This window comes from Oxyura jamaicensis, chromosome 1 (genome assembly GCF_011077185.1).
Source record: "Oxyura jamaicensis isolate SHBP4307 breed ruddy duck chromosome 1, BPBGC_Ojam_1.0, whole genome shotgun sequence".
Taxonomy (NCBI): Eukaryota; Metazoa; Chordata; class Aves; order Anseriformes; family Anatidae; genus Oxyura; species Oxyura jamaicensis.
Genome location: NC_048893.1, coordinates 66,804,160 through 66,823,147, shown reverse-complemented (window position 1 = coordinate 66,823,147; position 18,988 = coordinate 66,804,160). Strand labels below are relative to the sequence as shown.

Below are 18,988 nucleotides of genomic sequence, written 5' to 3'. Positions count from 1 at the left end.
AAAACTGCAACCCCACAACCCAAAAGCAACAACATGTAACAATATGTAACATATATTGTGATCATTAAACATACACCATTCTGAAGGGATGTTTCTAACTTGAGTTACAACAGAATAAACCCAAATACATTCTCTTGTTCTACATACAGTTACTCTGTATTCACTCTGGAGTAAATGAGGTGCAGAATCTGAAACCATGTCTTGCCTTTTTTCTTATCACGAGTAATGTTTGTGACTATGGCATGATATTGAAGTAAAAAAAATTAGCCAGGCTTCTGTTAACAATCGTATCATTTGATAGTTTTAGAAAAAACAGATACACTGCATCTTAGCACAGACAAAACTACTGCAGTGATTTTCTCATCACAACTGTGTATACAGATGCATGTACACAGATTAGAGGGCTATATCCCATGGAAATACACACAGTTGGTTAACCCTTAAATCAAAATAAACTTGACCAAACCAAGTACTTTTGGGAAACAAATGCAGAAACAATGTTGAGAATGTCTGTTTCTTGCTAAAACCTCAAATGTGGGCAGAGCCTACTCTGCTTGCTGATTCATTCATAAACAAGACAGAGAAGAATTTCCTTGGAAATTTCATCATTTTCCTACAAAAATGTTTGCTTTGTATTACTGTAGAAAGTCCAGTTGCCATGAGATTCTAGGCTGCAGATGGAAGTCTCAGTTACAAGAAATGTTAAATGACCTTCCCTTTCTTATTTCTGGACTATTATTTTTGTTGTTTACATTGAAGACAACTTTGAAAACAGACCCCCTGTAGGCATCATTCATCTCAAATCAGACCAGGTCTTTTTTAAATAAATATTTTTATATATTTTTTATTTATTATTTATTTATTTTTTAATATATTATTTAATTTCAGTTAGGTAGTATTAGGAATGATGAAAGTCTCCACAATATTGATTCTTATTCTTTCCTTCCACATTTTTCTGTGTCATGCAAGATGTGAGTTCACAGTGTGACAGTTATGTTACAGTAAGACATTTTCACAGTGATTGTGTAGTTTTGTATCGTAGCTCTCAGAGAATTACAAAACTGATTCTGTTACTGATTTCAGAGAGTAAGATTTTCCCAAATCCATCTCTTATTCATTCATCTTTCAGTTTATCTTTTGTCTATCAGTGGCATTTAAAGTAGATGTTAAGTATTAATTAGTTAGGTTCAATTAGGATCACAGAAGTCAATTTGTTGAAACCAATAAGAAAAAGAGATTGACCCAGAAAATAAGCAATGTCAACATTTTCACTTATCTGTGGGATAAACTTATCTGTTGGATAGACATCCAACCTAAAACATGATTTGAAAGCTTTCTAGCACCTTGAGAATGCTTAAAAAACAAAACTCAGTTTCTTGTCCATAATGGGGTATTTGGGCTAAAATATCCCAAGCCAAAATTACTGCTCTAAATTTACCATAATGTGTACTATGTTCAAAGCTCATATTTGATTTCTGATGTTCAGCTGCATGAAGAGACACAATTACACTATGAAGACATAGCCCTTTCTGAGCTAGTCCAAGTATCCCACATTAAGCTACTTACTTAAAACAGATAGTCACATCAGAAATTACTTTACTGGAAGAAATATTGTGTTTAACATTGCTGGGTTGGGCTGTGGGCCAACTTCCACATAATGCATTGACTGCAACATTAATCAATTCCCTTACTGCTGTTGCTAAAGGATCCATTTGAACACGTAAGTGATATGTTAGTATTTATATTACTTACAGGTTAATTTTACTTGTGAGATAATTTTAAGCAGTTTTACAAGGTTCTTAAATTTCTCAGTATTATTGAAGACTTTTTTTTTTTTTTTTTTTTTTTTTTTTTCAATGCAGTAGGGCTCTCTGCCCTTATTAACCTGCAAAATATGATTTAGAAATTTTCTTTCCTCTAAAGCATATAAGCCTGATTTTGCTCAAGGTATTGTAGTATCAGAACCTCGGCCCAAGTAACCCCTGCAATGAGTCAGACACTAAAGTTCCATGCTTGCCTGTGTCTAGCTAAGCTGTCCACTCAGAAAGGGATCACTTTGCCATTGAAATAAAAAACATGAAAACAACCTAGTATAAAAAACAAGATCCGTGAGAAGGAACAACAGATCATTTGTCATGATAATATTAAAAGTAAAGTTTCAGTGGGAAGAGATACTCATTGAACAGTAGGTTAAAGATTCTGAAACAAACAAACAAAAAAATTGTCAGGGCTGAACGTCTGTGTAAATAGACAAAATATTCTTTGCTGTTTTCACAGACTCCTCTGGAATATAAAAATATGGAAGGTGATAGTCTAACAATTACTCCAGAAAAATTACATATGCCAGAGCCAGATTGCAATCCTGGACATTAAAGAGTTTTGCTTAACTATGGCTGTGACAAAAGAGTGTACTCACGTCATGCACTCATGCAGGGAAAAATAAGATTAGTTTTACGTTTTGGTGGTTGTTATTGTCATTGTTGTTGTTTTCCTTGTTTACTGCTTTCAGAGATATAAGATTTTCATTGGAATGTGTTTTACAGTTCCTCTGGAGATTAAGAATGTTTGGGTAATATGTCATCAGAGAAAGAAAGGAAACCTCAAGCAACTGAACAGATCATCATGCAAAAACAAACTTAGTTTGTGTTGATGGGAACACTTATTAGGACTTTACTATAGGCTAGAAATATTTTGCATTCTTAGAAGACCAGTAAGATCATCAGGCTTTGTTATGAAATAGTAGATGTAACCTGATTAACTAGTTTTTTAAGATAAACAATGGCTTTAGTCTTTCCTATTATGAATCTCAGAGTACAGAACATTCAAGATAGATACACTGACTGTATTTTCTATAAGTAGTGAAAGCATATGAGATAATCAACAACAACTGAACTTTATTCTGATCCAATCTAAACTTCTTAATAGTGTTCTTAGTGTTGTTTAAGGCACATGCAATAATACAATGAGATTAGTTTTTAGAACTAATAATAGAAACTAATAATACTAATAAGAACTAATAATAGACTAAATAAGAAGTAATAATAAGAACTAATAATAGAAACAGAATAGTTTTTTTGGAAGTAGTCAAAATTGTCATATGGACATATGAGATAGAATGTGAAAAACACTACAGAAATGTTTGCAATTTAAAAATGATCTGCTCAGTAGCATAAACCCCCATATATTCCCTGACTACTTTAAAACCACATAGGCTGAGTCAAGAATGATGAATAGCATTCAGCACGATTATGTTGAATTTAGATGTATCCAGTAAAATAGGAAAAGCTTTTAGGGAATGTTTGAATGCTGACATCTTTTGCTCTATGGAAAAAGCTGAAAGCTTACTGAAGAACACACACACACTAAATGAATATGAATGCTTATTTCTATAAGATAAGTGAAGATACCTAATCACAGTAATGATATACATATACATATGTATATATTTGCAGACATAGAAAAAACAAAACATGAGCAAATGTATCCTCTGCATATATTACAGAATGAAAAAGTAAACAACTGCACAGTACAATTTATCTTAAGCAAGCATACATACAGTCATAAAAAGATATGCCTGGAAGGGCAACCACAAGAGATACTCCATCTTTCTCCTTATGCCAGGACAAGATGAACCATAAACATACTTCCGAGATTCTTATTTATCCTATTTTTAAAGACGTAGTGACAGAGCTCTTCTACATCCTCCCTGTTGGATTTCTGTTCCAGTATCTCCCCTCACAGATTTTTTTTCTTAATGCCTAATGTAACCTTGCTGCACTTTCATCCTATTAATTCTTGTTCTTTCCTAAGGGAACATGAAGATGCTGTCTTCTTTACAGCAGCCTCTACTGTTATCACGTCTTTCCTCAATCTTCTGATGACAATTGTTTCAACCATTCCTCATATGTTTTTTTTTCCAATTGTCCGATAATTTTAATTACTTTTGTCTGGACTCCTTGTAATGGGTCCACATCTTTCTAAAAGTAAAATGTTGAAAGTATTCCAGCAGAAGTTTTACCAGTGTTACATGAAGCAAAAAGATGACTTCACATCTCATGCTTTACAATTCAATATTCTATCATCAATTTATATTTAACTTGTCTGTAGTACAACCCTGAGATTCCTTTCTGTAAAACTATCTATCACTGCTAAGTCCAAATTTCAACATGGTCAAAAGCTCCTGTAATAGGTATCTCCTGAACAGTCAACAACCATATTCTCTATCTCATCATACTAGTTACTAATGAAAATACCAAAAGACATCAGTCCTGTCACAAACCTTATGGTATACTACTTGGTGTATTCTTTCATCTTGACACTGAAACACAGGCTGGTCATTTCCATGAATGGTTGTTAAGGCAGTTCTGTGCTTTTTATAAAGTATGAATACGTCCCTTGCTGGACTTGACATCTATTTTCCTATTGACTTCAGTGATGGTTGTTAACACTTACAGTATCATTGGCTTGTATTGCAAATCTGTATTCAGCTTTGTTTAGAAAACTTTTCTGGTTTCTGTTTATTTTACTGAAGAAATATTGCAAACTGTTCAAAAGATATGTATCTGCTCCTGAAAAGAGTAAAATATTTCTTCCTGAGACTTATTTCTCAAATCACCCAAAACTGACATATATCCATCCGTATCTAAACAGAATGAGTCTAAATTTCAATTGCCAAAGTAATTATGATGCTTCAGAATGGGATAGAAGAGATAAATGAATTAGCAAATTTTAAATATCTTTCCCCCCTCCAAAAAATAAATGTATTTTTCCTGAGGGATTTATCCTGAATTATATTTTTGATAGCTTTTATTTCCAGTAGCAGAGAGATTGAGATTCACTTGGCTAAACAGGGAACTCATGACTAAGCTTCAAGGAAAAAGGACATATATAGGTGGTGGAAGTAAGGACTGGCTACGAAGGAGAAATACTGAAACTATACTGGGGCATGCAGAAATGGTGTTAGGAAAACCAAAGCTCATCTAGAATTAAAACTGGCAGTGGACATGAAGGGAAACCAGAACTTCTATTAATATATCATCAACAAAAGAATGAAAAAGCAAATGTGGGCCTGCTGCTGAATGGTGCTTTACTGACACAGAAGCACAGATAAGGCTCAGGTGCTCATTGCCTTCTTTGCCTCAGTCTTCGCTGATGAGGCCCCTCTGGTGTCTGTGCTGACAGGTGGAGTTCAGGGAGGAGACAAACTGTCAGCAGTGGTTGAGAATTGAGTCTGGGATTACTTCTGAGAACTTGACCCATACCACTTCACAGTAGCAGGTGGCCTACGTCCTATGATGTCAAGGGAGCTGGCAGATGTCATTCACATGAACAGCTGCTTTCCCTTGCCATTCTAGAGTGCCCTTCCAAAAGAGCCTCCATCTATCTGTTGCAGCAGTCCAATCATGGGAGCTATCCCACCATGTCTCTGTGATCTTGGAGAGATTGTAGCCTTGTAACTCTGCACAGACCTCTAATTACTCCCATTAGTTTATCATGAGATATGTGCTAGTATAAGCAAACTTCAGAGAGGCATCCAGTTGTATTTATTTTCCAGGAATCTCCACTGCCCAACTCAGTAAGCATAGATTATGCTGCCTCTCCTCTGGTACATGCAATGTACCAGATGTGATCTGGTAACTCTCCTTTTCATCATCTCTTACCCTGCACAGTCTGCTTCCCCCCACATGAAACTGCTTTACTCGGTGACATAGAACCTCCACCAGTGCACACTTCCAGTAGCCTCCATCAGGTGCTTGCTTGAGGTGAAAGTCTCTAACATTACAGTGGTAGCTGTACACACAGCCAAGCATTGTGATTAACGGTTTGTTGCCTGTAGACCAGAAGCAGACCAAAGTGGTCTGCTCTAGGTCCTATCCTGTTCTGTATGTTTATCAATGATCTGAAGGAGAAGAGAGAATGCATCCTCACCATGTTTGCAGATGGCATCATACCAGGGGTGGAGCTAAAGTATTATGGTAAAGCTGCCACTCAGATGGCCTCAGGCTGGAGAAATGGATGAACAGGAATCTCACAATATTCAGCTAGAAAAAATACAGAGCCCTGTCCATGGATGGAAGAGCCCCTGCAACCACACAGATTGGGGCCTGCCCTCTTGGAGAGCAGCACTATCGAAAGGGTACAGGGCCCTGGTGGCAGCACAATAAGCTTAAACCCGTAGTGGTGGACCAAGTATAATCCTTGGAAATGGTGAAGACTAACAGCATCTTGGTCTGAATTAATGGGGATGTAGCCAGTAGACCCCCTTTACCAAGTACTTTTTAGATCACACCTTGCCAAATTAAGAAAGATGACACTAAACTGAAGTAAATTCAAAAGAGGGCCACCAAGATGTTTGGAGGACTGAAGCACTTGCCTACAAGGAGAGGATGAGGGAGGTAGGGAAAGAAAAGCTTTTCAGTAAACCAAATAGCAATCTTCTAATGCCTATAGGAGGTTACAAAAAAGATGGAGCCAGGCGAGAATAAGAAATGTCAAAAATTGAACAGCTGAGGTTATGACTGACAGTAAGGGGGAAACAAACACAAATGAACAAAAAAAGCAACATAGACACAAACACAAACCAAACAAACAGTCAAAAAGCCCACCTTCAGTATGAGAATAAATAAATATTGAAACAGGTTGCCCAGAGAAGCTGTCCTTTGAGGTTTTCAAGATTGAACTGGATAAAGCCCCAGGTAACCTGTCCTGAATTTAATGTTTTCCTTATCCCCTTGATACTTTCATGGAAATGCTCCAAAACACATTGAACATCCTTGGCTCAGGTAAACTATATGGCCTGGACATTCAAAACATGCATATAATATTTTTGACTTACGGTCTTTATCCAAATGACCAGAAGTCAAACCAATACCAGATAATAAGGTTTAAACTCTATTTCTTGCCATTTCTGCTGCTATTTGAGATACCTACTGTATAAAAAGTTTCTAAATGTAAATTTGAAATCTTTCCTTCAATTACAATTTTACCCATCTCATTTTTATATTAATATCTATGTTTTTAGCAACAGAAACATCAAACTAGAAAGGATATCCTAGATTCCTTAGGTAACTGAAGATGGTTCTTAAACCAGAATGGTCTAATTTGTTAATTACATTACTTCTTAATTTCACTTTGCTATTATTATTAATTTTGATAATCAGAATCTTAATGTTAGCTTCCCAGTTAAATCACTGTATTGGACAAACTTCCATTTTGCTCAGTAGTAAAAATAATTTTCCACACATTTCACTGGCCTATTCTAGAAGATTTATCTATGTCTGTCAGTAATTGAATTTTTTACATTGAGATTTAATCATGCTTAACTGATATGGTGGAAAACAAGCTGTAATCCTCACCTAAGCTAAGGGTTCTGATTCATCATTCTGTTAACATCCAGTTTCCCCATGTAAACTGAGCCACAATACCTATTTATTTGTGCCCCTTTGCCTGTCCAAAGTGCAAGGGAATGTCACTTGACTAAAATCTCTTTCACAGTGGGCCAAGTGAAGTTACTGAAATGGAAATTCGATTACATCTGTTCCCATATGATTATTGTGCTAAGTGACAGTATAGCTAACACAAATATTGACAGCTAAGGTTAGACATGTTCCTAGCGTAGACCTAGCATTTGCATTGTGCATTGCCGGGGGACTAATTTGGGACCTTACCTCATGACAAGACAACTGGCAATAGACTCATGATGGAAGAGCAGAAACTAGTTTGAGACATCTCTTGATTATTTTCATACTATTTCCCCAGTCTTTACTGTGATCACTAGTTATTCTGCAATCTGACCACAATTTATTCATATATATCATAGAATTTCAGATATGTTGTACAGTCAGCTGCATATATGTTTTGGAAGAATCCCCCAAAAAATCCTCCCTCAAGGATGTACTCTGTTCTAAGAACATACATGCACCCTTGCATCTCGTATTGACTACTTTAAAAGCACTACTGTATTCAGCACTACTGTGTCCAGTTATATTCTGGGGCTTCATGTCAAGATCTTTTATCCAGAGAGACACACGTGAAGTAGCCTGTATTCTGAGTCACTAGCAATCAGATTGCATAACATTTTTAAGGTGGATTTAAATGCTTTATATACTTTATATTCAGTAGCTGTATTTGAAATTGTTTGGTACAGCTTTCCTGATGCCTTATACCATTTTCTAAAACTATAACATTTTCCATGTTTGTCAGGAATTATTTACTGTGTTTACAGAACAGTTGAGAATCAATCATAGGGAGATTAGAGCAATTCCTCTTGTTAATAAAGATTGTTGGACAACTGCTTTTTGTGTTCTGGCCAACCCTCAGCAGCGAAAAAAAGGTTTTAAATCTCAGTCATGAAAAATGCTTTAAAACAAGTGGGCTTATATCCCATATCAATTAATTATTCAGCTAACAGGTGTTTTCAGAATGAGATGGCTATTTGGAAAATACAGTAGGAGATGTAAGTTGGATGTTTGTGTATCGCCATGCAAAATAGATAAATCAGTGAAGAAGAAGTTGAAATTTCTTAGGGCAAGGTATGAAATGTACGTGAATTAAATATATCAGTGTGCTTTCTGCTTAAGGATGAAGGACAAAGAGGTATTATTATGCAGAACAAGCTGAAACAGATACCAAATCTAAGCAACAGAGATTAATTTAAAATTGCTTGATGTATACAGACTGTGTGTGAGAACAGCTCCCCTGAATATAAATAGGTATGTAGAATGCTTTTGGAGAAACAGATTTATTATAATAAAATGATTCTGGGGGTAGCAGGAAAGAGGAAATCTATGTCTCTGTAAAGAGTTATACTTTGAAAATGATAACAAAACCATACAATCAAAGTGGACAGTGAACATTATTTTTTTTTCCCTTTTATTCCTATTTTATCATTAAACTTCCTGTCTCTAGAGTCATGTTCTACAAAACCTTGTGGGGTAGCTGAGAGGAAATCAGAAGAGGAAAGGGGAGAAAGAAACCTCTGAAATAGGAAGATGATAGGAAGTCACTGAAATAACTCATTTGCAGTAAATCTCTCAAAGTGCAGGGAATTCCATTGGCATCAGTTCTCTAGCCCAAATAATTGTTAGCAAGAATATATGATAACTCCTTCAGGAAAGTGTCTATTCCTAAAGATTGGAAAGCAGTCAATGCCTTGCTTCAGCAGAATGAAGAGCCATGAAGGATATTGGGAGCTGCAGTAGATGGGAACTGGTTTCCAGGGAACTCAGTTGAGCAGAACAATGCACTTGGATGAACAGAAGTGGAGAGGGTCAAATCAGTGCAGACACTGTATGGGGAAAAAACATGTTCCCCTCAACTGTCTGAGTACTTTGAAAAGGATAACAAATAAAATAAAGGATATAAAGTGAACAGTGAATATCATTTACACAGAAAGCTTTAGCTGAATGTCCTCCACAAGAGGCTATTACTGAAAAATAAATATCCAATAGTAAAGCACAAACTACTATCCAATCTTGATAATTAGAGAACGTATCAAAACAACAATAAACACCTACTGTTCAAAGCAGATGCAGATAACAGAAATGCATCTGAAACTCAAGACTGCAAGTTGTGCTGGTCACATATTTCAGATCCGATCTGTGCTTTTGGTGTTTAAGTCATGACAATTATGGGTACCTAACTTTGAAAGTGATGGACTTCTTGCCTCATAAATTCATGTCCCTTTAGGCCTTGTCACCTTTGAAGTGACACTGTTTCACCTTTATGTCTTTATGCATATTTCACCTTTCAGTCTTTACACAAAGACTTATATATATAACTAACTTTAAACACTTATATAATCTTACTAAGATCAATTGGATTACTAAAATGCTTTAAATCATGGGATTAAATCTTTCTAAGCTTTCAGTCATTTTTCTGGAGGAATCATAGAGGAAGTGTTGAAAGTGGATGATGGCATGCAACTCCATACCTCACATAACCTACTAACTCCAGATTGATCATATTGGAAAAATAAATTTAACCTTCAGAAAATTAATTAATAGACAGACACACCAAAACATTTAGAATAAAATTTTTCAGCAGGCAATACAGGCTAGTCCAAAGTAACAGTTTGATTGCATGTTAATTTATTTTTCAACCTTCACATTTTAGACTCTCCCTTTAAGGATTACTCTAAGTAATATATATATATATATTAAAATAAAGGAAAAAAATGAAAAAATATGAAATTCTCAATTTTCTAACTTATCTCTTGCCTATTTTTCCTAGTTTTAGGAAAAACATGGAAAACATGTAGATACATTTTTTTATTTTTTTTTACTGTATGCCAACATTGACATTTTAGAAAGAAATACCTGAAAAGAATGCATTTGTTCAAATAAACACTTCCAGTAAGACAGGAATTTTAATTTTAACTATTAACCCTAAAAATGAAATGTGTTACTTTTGAAATAAGAAGAGACACTTTTATACACCCTCACACTTTCTGTGTTATTTAAGTGCTATTATATATAAGTGCTATTTAGTATAGGAAAATACTGACATGGGAAGAAAGTGAGGGAAACAAAATTTACCCATATTTTTGAAAATAAAAACTTCAAAAACTGGAATTTCCCCGTGGAATAGCTAGATTGCTTCTAGTAATTAACTTTGCAGAAGAAATCAACTTAGCAGATTTAACTTCTGGGAAAACCATGCCAACAAGCAGAATGAGTTTGGCAAAGAGACAAGAGGGTCTCTGTGATTCAGATCAGAGAAATAAAGGTCAATGTCTGGCTATTTAAAAAAAATAATGGACACTTAAATTATCACAATGTGAATATATAGTGTGCAATTAGCTGGACTACTCCATATCTTGCCATCAGTTTTCAGACTTATTGACTAAAAAAATATAGGCATCAGTTCTTGAAGTGACTGGTAATGGAGAGGTGGAGAGGATGAAACTGCTCTAAAGTTAGGATTAGTTCAGTTAGCTCAGGATTTAAATAAATCTCTTACAGCCTAATTCAGCAATGAAGAAATATTCAAAAGGAACTGGTCAGAACTGAAAGGAAGAAAAGACAATCAAAGAAAGTGTGGGAGGTACAGCCATTAAACTGACACCTTCTTCAGTGCCATTTGATGCCTTAGTCCTGTATGATTACATGGATAATATAACACTTATTTTAGTCAGAGTAGGTCTTAGATGATTGCCCTAGAATACTCAGTAGTTAAAGAATAGGACAGTTATATGAAATTAAATGACAGAATTGTCTTCATACAGTTTGAAGTATTCCTGAAGAATTCTCTACTTGAGGGGAATGTAAGGTCAAATTCAGTGGCTGGATTAAAGAATGAAAGAAGCTCAGCTGCATGTAGGGACAGTGAAGACAAACATTGTTCCATAACATTCACAACCTACAGAAAGCGAGACCTTGTTTTGCTAAGCAACCATGACGGAGTTAAGTGAAGGTCCTAAAATGTCTTACCATTTTATTTTATGGTTTAAGAGTAGTATACTGCATGGAGAAGCAGGAAAAAAATGGCCACTATTTATGGAAGGTATTATTCTTTAAGTCTTTTTCATAGACTGAAAAGACAGTGGAGGAAGACTGAAAAGTCTTCCTTCCTGAGGAAGTAAAACAGTAAAATCAACATCTGTTTTTATTATTGCTATTACAAAATTTCTGTTTAAATTTGATTATTGTGTGTGCCCTTGTATTTTGTTGGTCCTACCTTTCACACCTCGATAATTCTTTGCTCATGAAAAAGTACTGCTCAAGGAAATTCCTGCTAGGCTCCAAAAGTCAGTTTGCTGGAGTGAGGAATGCAGCACTTGTTTCTGAGTGTGCATGAGTATCTTTTTATGACTCCGCTCTGTTTTATTCTTTCCACAGCAAATAAGTAGGATTAAGAGAGCATATATTGAATGATTGATGATAATTCTGAACACTGCAACTAAATCTTTTGACTGCCTAGCTTAGAATTACTTATTAGTCTCATCAGCTTCCCTCATACCAATACTCCCACGCTGATATTTGTCTAAAACACTGAGATAGTTGAAAATAGTCAAAGGCCAGCCTCCGGGGGGAAGGGAGGAAGGGAACAAATAATTCCAACTATTAATCCTGGAAATTATTAGGAAACTTGGAAGAAAGTCACCACCCATACACACACTAATCACTGTTGGGGATCATTCATCCATGCTCTATTCTGCTATAACAGTTCCTTTATGCATTGAACACAATAGCATTATCCTATCTACTTTTATTACATCCTCATTAAGTCCTCCATAGCATGTTCACGGTAGGAACCAGAAGACACTATCACACTATTTTGTTTATCCTTATAATGGGATAGTCACCACAGATAAATACAAACATAGAAAAATCACAGCCTCATCCAAATAAAACAAGATATTTGCAAAATAGATACTGACCTTACTGTAGTTGGAGGTGAAACTTTGAAAGATAATGAAAAGATTATAATTTAACCCACAGAGGCATAACGTAATCATTCTCCATATCTGTTTGGAAAATTTGGTTTCTTCTCTGAAGGTGGCAAGGAAGTTGCCAATTAGACACATCTATTGTTTTGGATCCATTACAGGAATATTGTCAACAACAACAACAACAAAAATCTGAATCCTTTTGACATAGGCCGGTCTACTGTTCTGGCCATGACTGAGCTGCATCTAATTTAAATCTCTGGCAATACAAGGATTTAGATGTATTTTTTTGTTGTTGTTGTTGTTTTTTGTTTGTTTTAGACTGAAAGGGGATCTCTAACATCTCATTTTAATTACTTTTCCAGTCATTCCTATATTTGTAAAGGTTTTGTGAACAACAGAAAGAAGCCTGGAAACTTCAGGAAAAAAAATCATGACCTTATTTGTATTTATTTTCATAGGTGTTGACAAGGCAGTAAAATTGCAAACCATTGTTTTCAAACTTACTATATGTGTTACTATAGATACTAACCTTCTTATACTTCCAAATGTCTGTGCATGACCTAAAAATCTTCCAAAATCTATGTGAAACATGTGTCCAGCATTTGTCAGCATTATGTTGTCATTGTGTCGGTCACAGATTCCCAGAATGAAGGTGACAACACACCAGCCAGCACAGGAATAAAAGAAATTCCTTATTGCCTAATTAATAAAACAAAAACACTTATTAGAATTATGAGGAGACATAGCTGTTTGCAGTGCCAATAAGAAAAAATGTTTTTCTACAAATGCTAAGAATGTAGAAAAATTTAAACAGAGAACTGTTTTCAGTAGTAAACAAACAAGTAATACAGGAAGTCCAAAGTTACAATGCAACAAAAATTTCATGCATGAGGTTTTCAACCTGTGATTTACAGGCACTTGGAATTCTGTGGAAAACTACTAGGGTGAAATGTACCTAAGAAAAGCAAGCTTCTTTTAGGAAACTGACATTTTATGTTCGTTAGTCTGCATCTATATTGCAAAAGTAACTGTTTAGAAATATGATGTAAAAAATTGGACAAATTGCATTGTAAAGAAAGTGGGTTATTTTACACAATTGTTTTGTACCTACATTGGTCTTTTCTTTCCAGAACTCAACTGCATTAAATCATAATTGATCAAGTCTCACAATATCCCAGCCCAAAGCATTCAGCCCCATTTAACAGAAAGGAACTGAAATAGCAAAGGCTAAATCATTTTCCAAATAGCATCTTCTAATCTGAATAGACTATAGGATCACAAGTTCCATTTGGAGAAACCCAAGACAATGATTAAACCCCAAACCAGTCTATCTGTCCTGTTTATAATCTACTCCTTTTGCAAGCACTTTTACATAGTGGAGATATGTACTTTCCTGATTAGCCTGCTTCATGTAAGTAGACTGGCTCATTCAGATTTATCCCATGAATCTCTTTACAGTACTACATTGTGTTACTGCTCTTTCTCAAAAACATGCCTACAACAGACATAGAAAGAAGTACATAGTAAAGCTAATTATATGCTCACCAGCCACTCATAGATGGATTTCAAGTTTTCTGCTAACTTCAGTGAGAAGTATTTAACAATTGTGGACTTTTCCTATTAGAAGAATATACCCAATTGCTGTCACAATACGCACATTTAGCATTCTCTCTGAGGGGAGAGTTATTCTTGATTCAAATCATGACCAGTCTTCTACCCTGAAGCACAAGAAACGGGTCTTTTTTTTTTAATCTTACCTACTACAGTTTAAGAACTGTAAATGCAATCCTTATTCAAAAGTCTTAATCTTACATGAATATCAATCACAAAGTGATTTTATATAGAAACATTTATATAGAAACAAACAAACAAAAAATCTTAAATTGTGGTCATTATGTTTTTGGACAAAACCTGCATAAGACAACATAAGTAATTATTTAGTCATTCGGGATTTCCATGCAGACACAGGGTGCCACCTGCAATGGCTGAGATGGATGACAGCTCTGTGGAAGACATAGGCTACAGCATGAGACTGGTGAATTTTATGTCTAACTGTACTACTTACCCACTTAGATGACCTTGGATAAAACACCTAAGCTTACTGTGATTCTGTTCACCCAACTGTATAATGAGGATATTAAAGCTTGTTCTGCATAAGCTTTTTGAGCACCTTAAACACAGTATTATATGAGTAAAAAAATTATAAGTAAAAGAGAAAGGTTCATTCATCAGCAAGTGCAAGGTGAATGTATAGTAGCAATTTTATGCATGTCCTATGCAATCAGAGCTGACTTCTTTTTATACATTCAAAAAATCAAATGAAGATAGCTAGAAATTGTTTTTAGAATATTCTGCTTTAATAGTACTTTTTACAAATGGTAGCAGCAGCAACAAATCCATTTTTCAATGAGTTACTAATAGCTATCTCACTTTTCAGTTGAAAAGTTGGCTGTACATCTACGATAATAGTGTAAATTTATAAACTTGTAAAAAAAATCAATAGAGATTGTTCCTGATTAATTGAATCAAGATTATATCCTAGTAATTCAAATGCTCTTACTGAAAATATGGGTGAAAAGAACCTATGGAGTAACTACAAAACACTAAAGACTATCAAACTTATCTATGTTATAAACCTATCTGCCTACTAATACACTTTTATTAAAAAAAACACTACGTTTTCAGAATGCTAAATGCTGAAACCTGTCCTTTAAAATTCATTTAAAATTTTGGCTACTAATCTACTGCTGGCATGGAGAAGGGATCAAAAATTGTCTCAGCAGTACAAACATTAAAAAGTTTTTAATAAGTCTTAGAATATGCTCAGCCAACAAAGAATGAATAGAAACAGTTCCTTTCAAAGGGAAACCTCTGCTTCTATAAAAAAAAAAATTAAATTTCTTCGCTCATGCATAATGCATGGTTTCATAAAAACAGATGCATTACGTGGGATCCCACAATGTGATGTGAAAAGCATGATCTTATGCACCATGTGACTAGGCAGTTTCCATAATACAGCTTTCTAAAACTGTGGATATTGATACGGTCATTTCCAAATACAGGAAATGCACTAAGACTTTGCACGGTTAATATAAAATATATAGAAAACTGGATCTAAAAAATATTTTGGAGCTCAAAATTTAATTTCTACATCAGCTTCTCTTCACTAGTATATTTCAAAATATCACTATCATACACTATTATAGAAATGTGTTATAATGCACCCAATCCAGAGCAGTATCTCTTTAGAAAGAGAATGGCAATTTAAGCCAGTTCCCTGGTTTCTATGCATGTGACTTGCTTGTCCTGAGTGTGAGTCACTTATTTTTGCTGCTTACTGTTGTTATGGTTTCTTCTTTCCCATAGTAAAGGATGAAAAGTATAATAAGGTCCATTATGATGTTACCTCTTGGTAACTTGATTCCAGCTGATGGTGATGACGGAACCATTTTTTAATTGTGTTTTCTTTCAATGGTCCTATCAGTCCGGATTCCCTGTGGATTTTGGCTAGTGTGGTAGCACCTGGCACCATCTGTACCAATCCTAATCAGATACAAAAGAGATCACGTGAGAAGCCCATAACTTTAAAAAGATATGATGACCATTAATGCATTTGCATGTTTTTGGATCATCCTATGCAGAAAAAAAAAGCATGCTTAGCAGCCTATAAAATAATGAATATAAATAAAATTCAAATCTATCTTCTTCGTTCTTTTTGTTTGTTTGTTTGTTTTAGGAAAAAAAAACCAAAAGTCAGTTAGTGAAAAGTGGCAGTTCCCCAAAAAGAAATATAAACACTAATACCGATATTGTGTACATAACTGCCTCAAGGTACCAACAAGACCAACAATTTAACAAGTTTCAAAATGGGCAGAATATATATACGAACAACAAAAATCTATTTAAAACAAACAAACAAACAAACAAAACAGATCAGATATTTACTGTGAAATACAAAGTTATTTCATATGTTCTTATTGTCAAAAATGCTGCAGACTTTTCTCTGCAGTATATTAGACTGATCACAGTTGGGATACAGGATACTAGACAGTGCAGAAATTAGTCTGATCCAAGGTGACATATAACAGGTCTTTGAAATGTAGAGAGAAGCCAAGCATTTTGCAATGCTTCATTTGAATCCTATATCTCTACTCCATGTACTAATTCCTTTTTTGGAACCGAGATATGGCTTGCCAGCCTTGTCACTGTTCCTGTGTGTGGTTCCCTGGCACCTTATCCTGAAACTCTGCATTAGAGGAAGACCTTCTAATGATTTTAGTTGGTGACAGGCTCCCCTACAATACCATGCCTGGAAAGTGGCATCCTACCAGTGCTTTAAGTGCTTTTCACATTTCTGTGTCTGCCTGAGACTCAAGTGATTTATGTGTTCCCATGACTACACAATTGCCATCTTCTATCCCCCCTTGTGTGGAAAATGTGGCCCATGGAGCAAGGTGATAGCCCAGGATATGGAAGACCTATGTATACATGTGAACTTTAGCACATGCCCTGTATGACCACAGGCATGTCACTTGATCATTTTATCCTTAATCATCAACTGTAAATCAGTTATATTAACACTATTGTAATTCATAATGAAAGGCATTGTGAGGAGAATCTGAGAGTCACTGGGAGGTTTTCTGCTACTATAGTGCTGAAAGAAAGAGACCATCAGACAGAATATTATTTGCAGATGTTCCCTGTATCTTTCTTAGTAAAATCAACTGCTCATATATCAGACAGACTATAATACTATGATCAGAAATAATATTCTTTAAGTCATTTGTATTTCAATAAGAAGCCTTCAGGCTTTGACATCCCTTTTTACAAAGAAGGGAGGAGTCTTTTTCAGGTCATCTTAACCCATGTGTATGAGGTCACCTATACTTACTTCTAGGGTCCCTTTAGATCACTCACCCTCTCTCATTTTCTCTTTGTCTCATCAAAAAAAAAAAAAAAAAAAAAGATGTATTTTAAAATATTTATTATTATTTGTAGTTTCTGTACAGCAGGTAATCTCAATACATCAGTCTTCTTTTCATGCAAGGATTATTTTCAGTAAAACATTTGGAGAGTCTGTGAAAAATAGTAAGCTTATTGCTGTCGGTAAAAATTTTTTAGCAAGCAATTTGCTTCCCTGCTACGGCTCTGCTCTAACAGCCATAAAAGAGAGAAATAAAGCTTTCAGATGAGTCAGGCTTGCCCTAAGCAGCATAAATTGCAATAGTAATATTTCAAATTCAACATTGCAAAGCTGTCATTACTTGTCTACAGGTACCTTCTGTAGCCACATGTTTCTAGGTTCATTTAAGCATCTATGTGGGATCACACAGGATTAAAACTTTAGTAGGTATGGACAATTTTCTGTAAGACCCTCTTTATGTGTGAAGTTACTTTTAAGAATTTGGTGCAAGCTGCTGATGTTGAAGCTTTTGTAAAATTCTAGACTTCAAAATTCATTGAGTTTGGTTGTACTTCTGGAGAGCAATGAACATTCAGGATTATGTAGGTGTGAAATTTAGGGCCTGAGTAACCAAAGTTCTGAGCTTTTTTTTGGGGGGGGGGAGGAGGTAAGGGGGTTGAAGGGAGACATAAACAGGACACCCATGAAAATAAAAGTTGAAGGAAGGACATTTTTGTACTGCTATTTACATGAGATATGAATAATGTGATAGGGTTTTTATTTGCAATCTAAAACTGACCTTGGCCTTTTCCTGTAGATAAACACCTATAAATTATCATTTGCATATCCAGTCCTTCTTGGAGCCAAATGTTGTCCATCAGTCGAATAAATTGCAGAACCAGCATATCTTGACGTAGATCATCGCCTATCTGTTAAAATAGCACAAAAATTCCAAGCTTCTCCTTCTATACCGCACAGACATAACTTTGTATTTTATTTGGACTTTTTCCCACACCAGAATAGCTACATTCATTTTGCAGTAAAAGCCTCTTATTTTTCTTCAAAGTTGCTACTTATCTTTCTGTGTCAGGAAGAGGACTGGGTAGACGGCACACGTAGGCAGCAACAATTTTGGCAGCCATAGATATGGTAGCAAATGCTCTCTGATTAACTGCAGCCTTTCTGCCTATTTTTCATAATTAATAGAGTTTGAAAACTTAATCCAGAGGTAGGATCCTAATTTAGCTACATTTTAAAGTCTACCTAATGCTAGATCCCTTTCCTCAAATGACAGCATTTGACCTAATGTTAAGCTTCACAACTTGGAACTTGCAGTAGGCTGAAGAGGAATCTTATAATCAGTTTATTTTTTATCCATGACATGATTCGTATTCAGTTTCAAACAGTGATGCAGTGTTGACTGCTCTCCCCAAAGAGTCTGTTAAACAATAATCTTAGTGAAAAGGGGTTGTAACTGTAGCCATGAGAGGTAATGAAGAGATTATCTTCAACTGGGGCTGCATAAATAGCCTGTGAAAACAAGCCCTGCTTTTTTTTTTTTTTATGTTTTGCACTTTTGTTTTTACATAAGCATTCCAATATACAGACATTTACTGCCATTAAATGAGGAGTAGAGGAGCCAAAATTATCTTTGAAAATAATAATAATAAAAAATCTGTTTATTTCATCTGAAG

At 35.2% G+C, this 18,988-nt stretch overlaps 1 protein-coding gene across 6 annotated transcripts in view; it reads right to left on the bottom strand.

The window, feature by feature from the left end:
• The window catches only part of PIK3C2G (phosphatidylinositol-4-phosphate 3-kinase catalytic subunit type 2 gamma), a 202,604-nt gene that overhangs the window by 59,885 nt on the left and 123,731 nt on the right, over positions 1 to 18,988 (bottom strand). For all 6 annotated transcript variants that reach the window (XR_004746201.1, XM_035310106.1, XM_035310126.1 and 3 more), the window contains 3 exons: positions 18,094 to 18,223; positions 15,798 to 15,934; positions 12,921 to 13,090 (listed from right to left, as the gene is read on the bottom strand). Coding sequence is in view for 5 of the 6 variants with exons in the window: in XM_035310106.1 (XP_035165997.1) it covers positions 12,921 to 13,090; positions 15,798 to 15,934; positions 18,094 to 18,223 (437 nt within the window). In the remaining variant the exon portion in view is untranslated. The remainder of the gene's footprint in view (positions 1 to 12,920; positions 13,091 to 15,797; positions 15,935 to 18,093; positions 18,224 to 18,988) is intronic.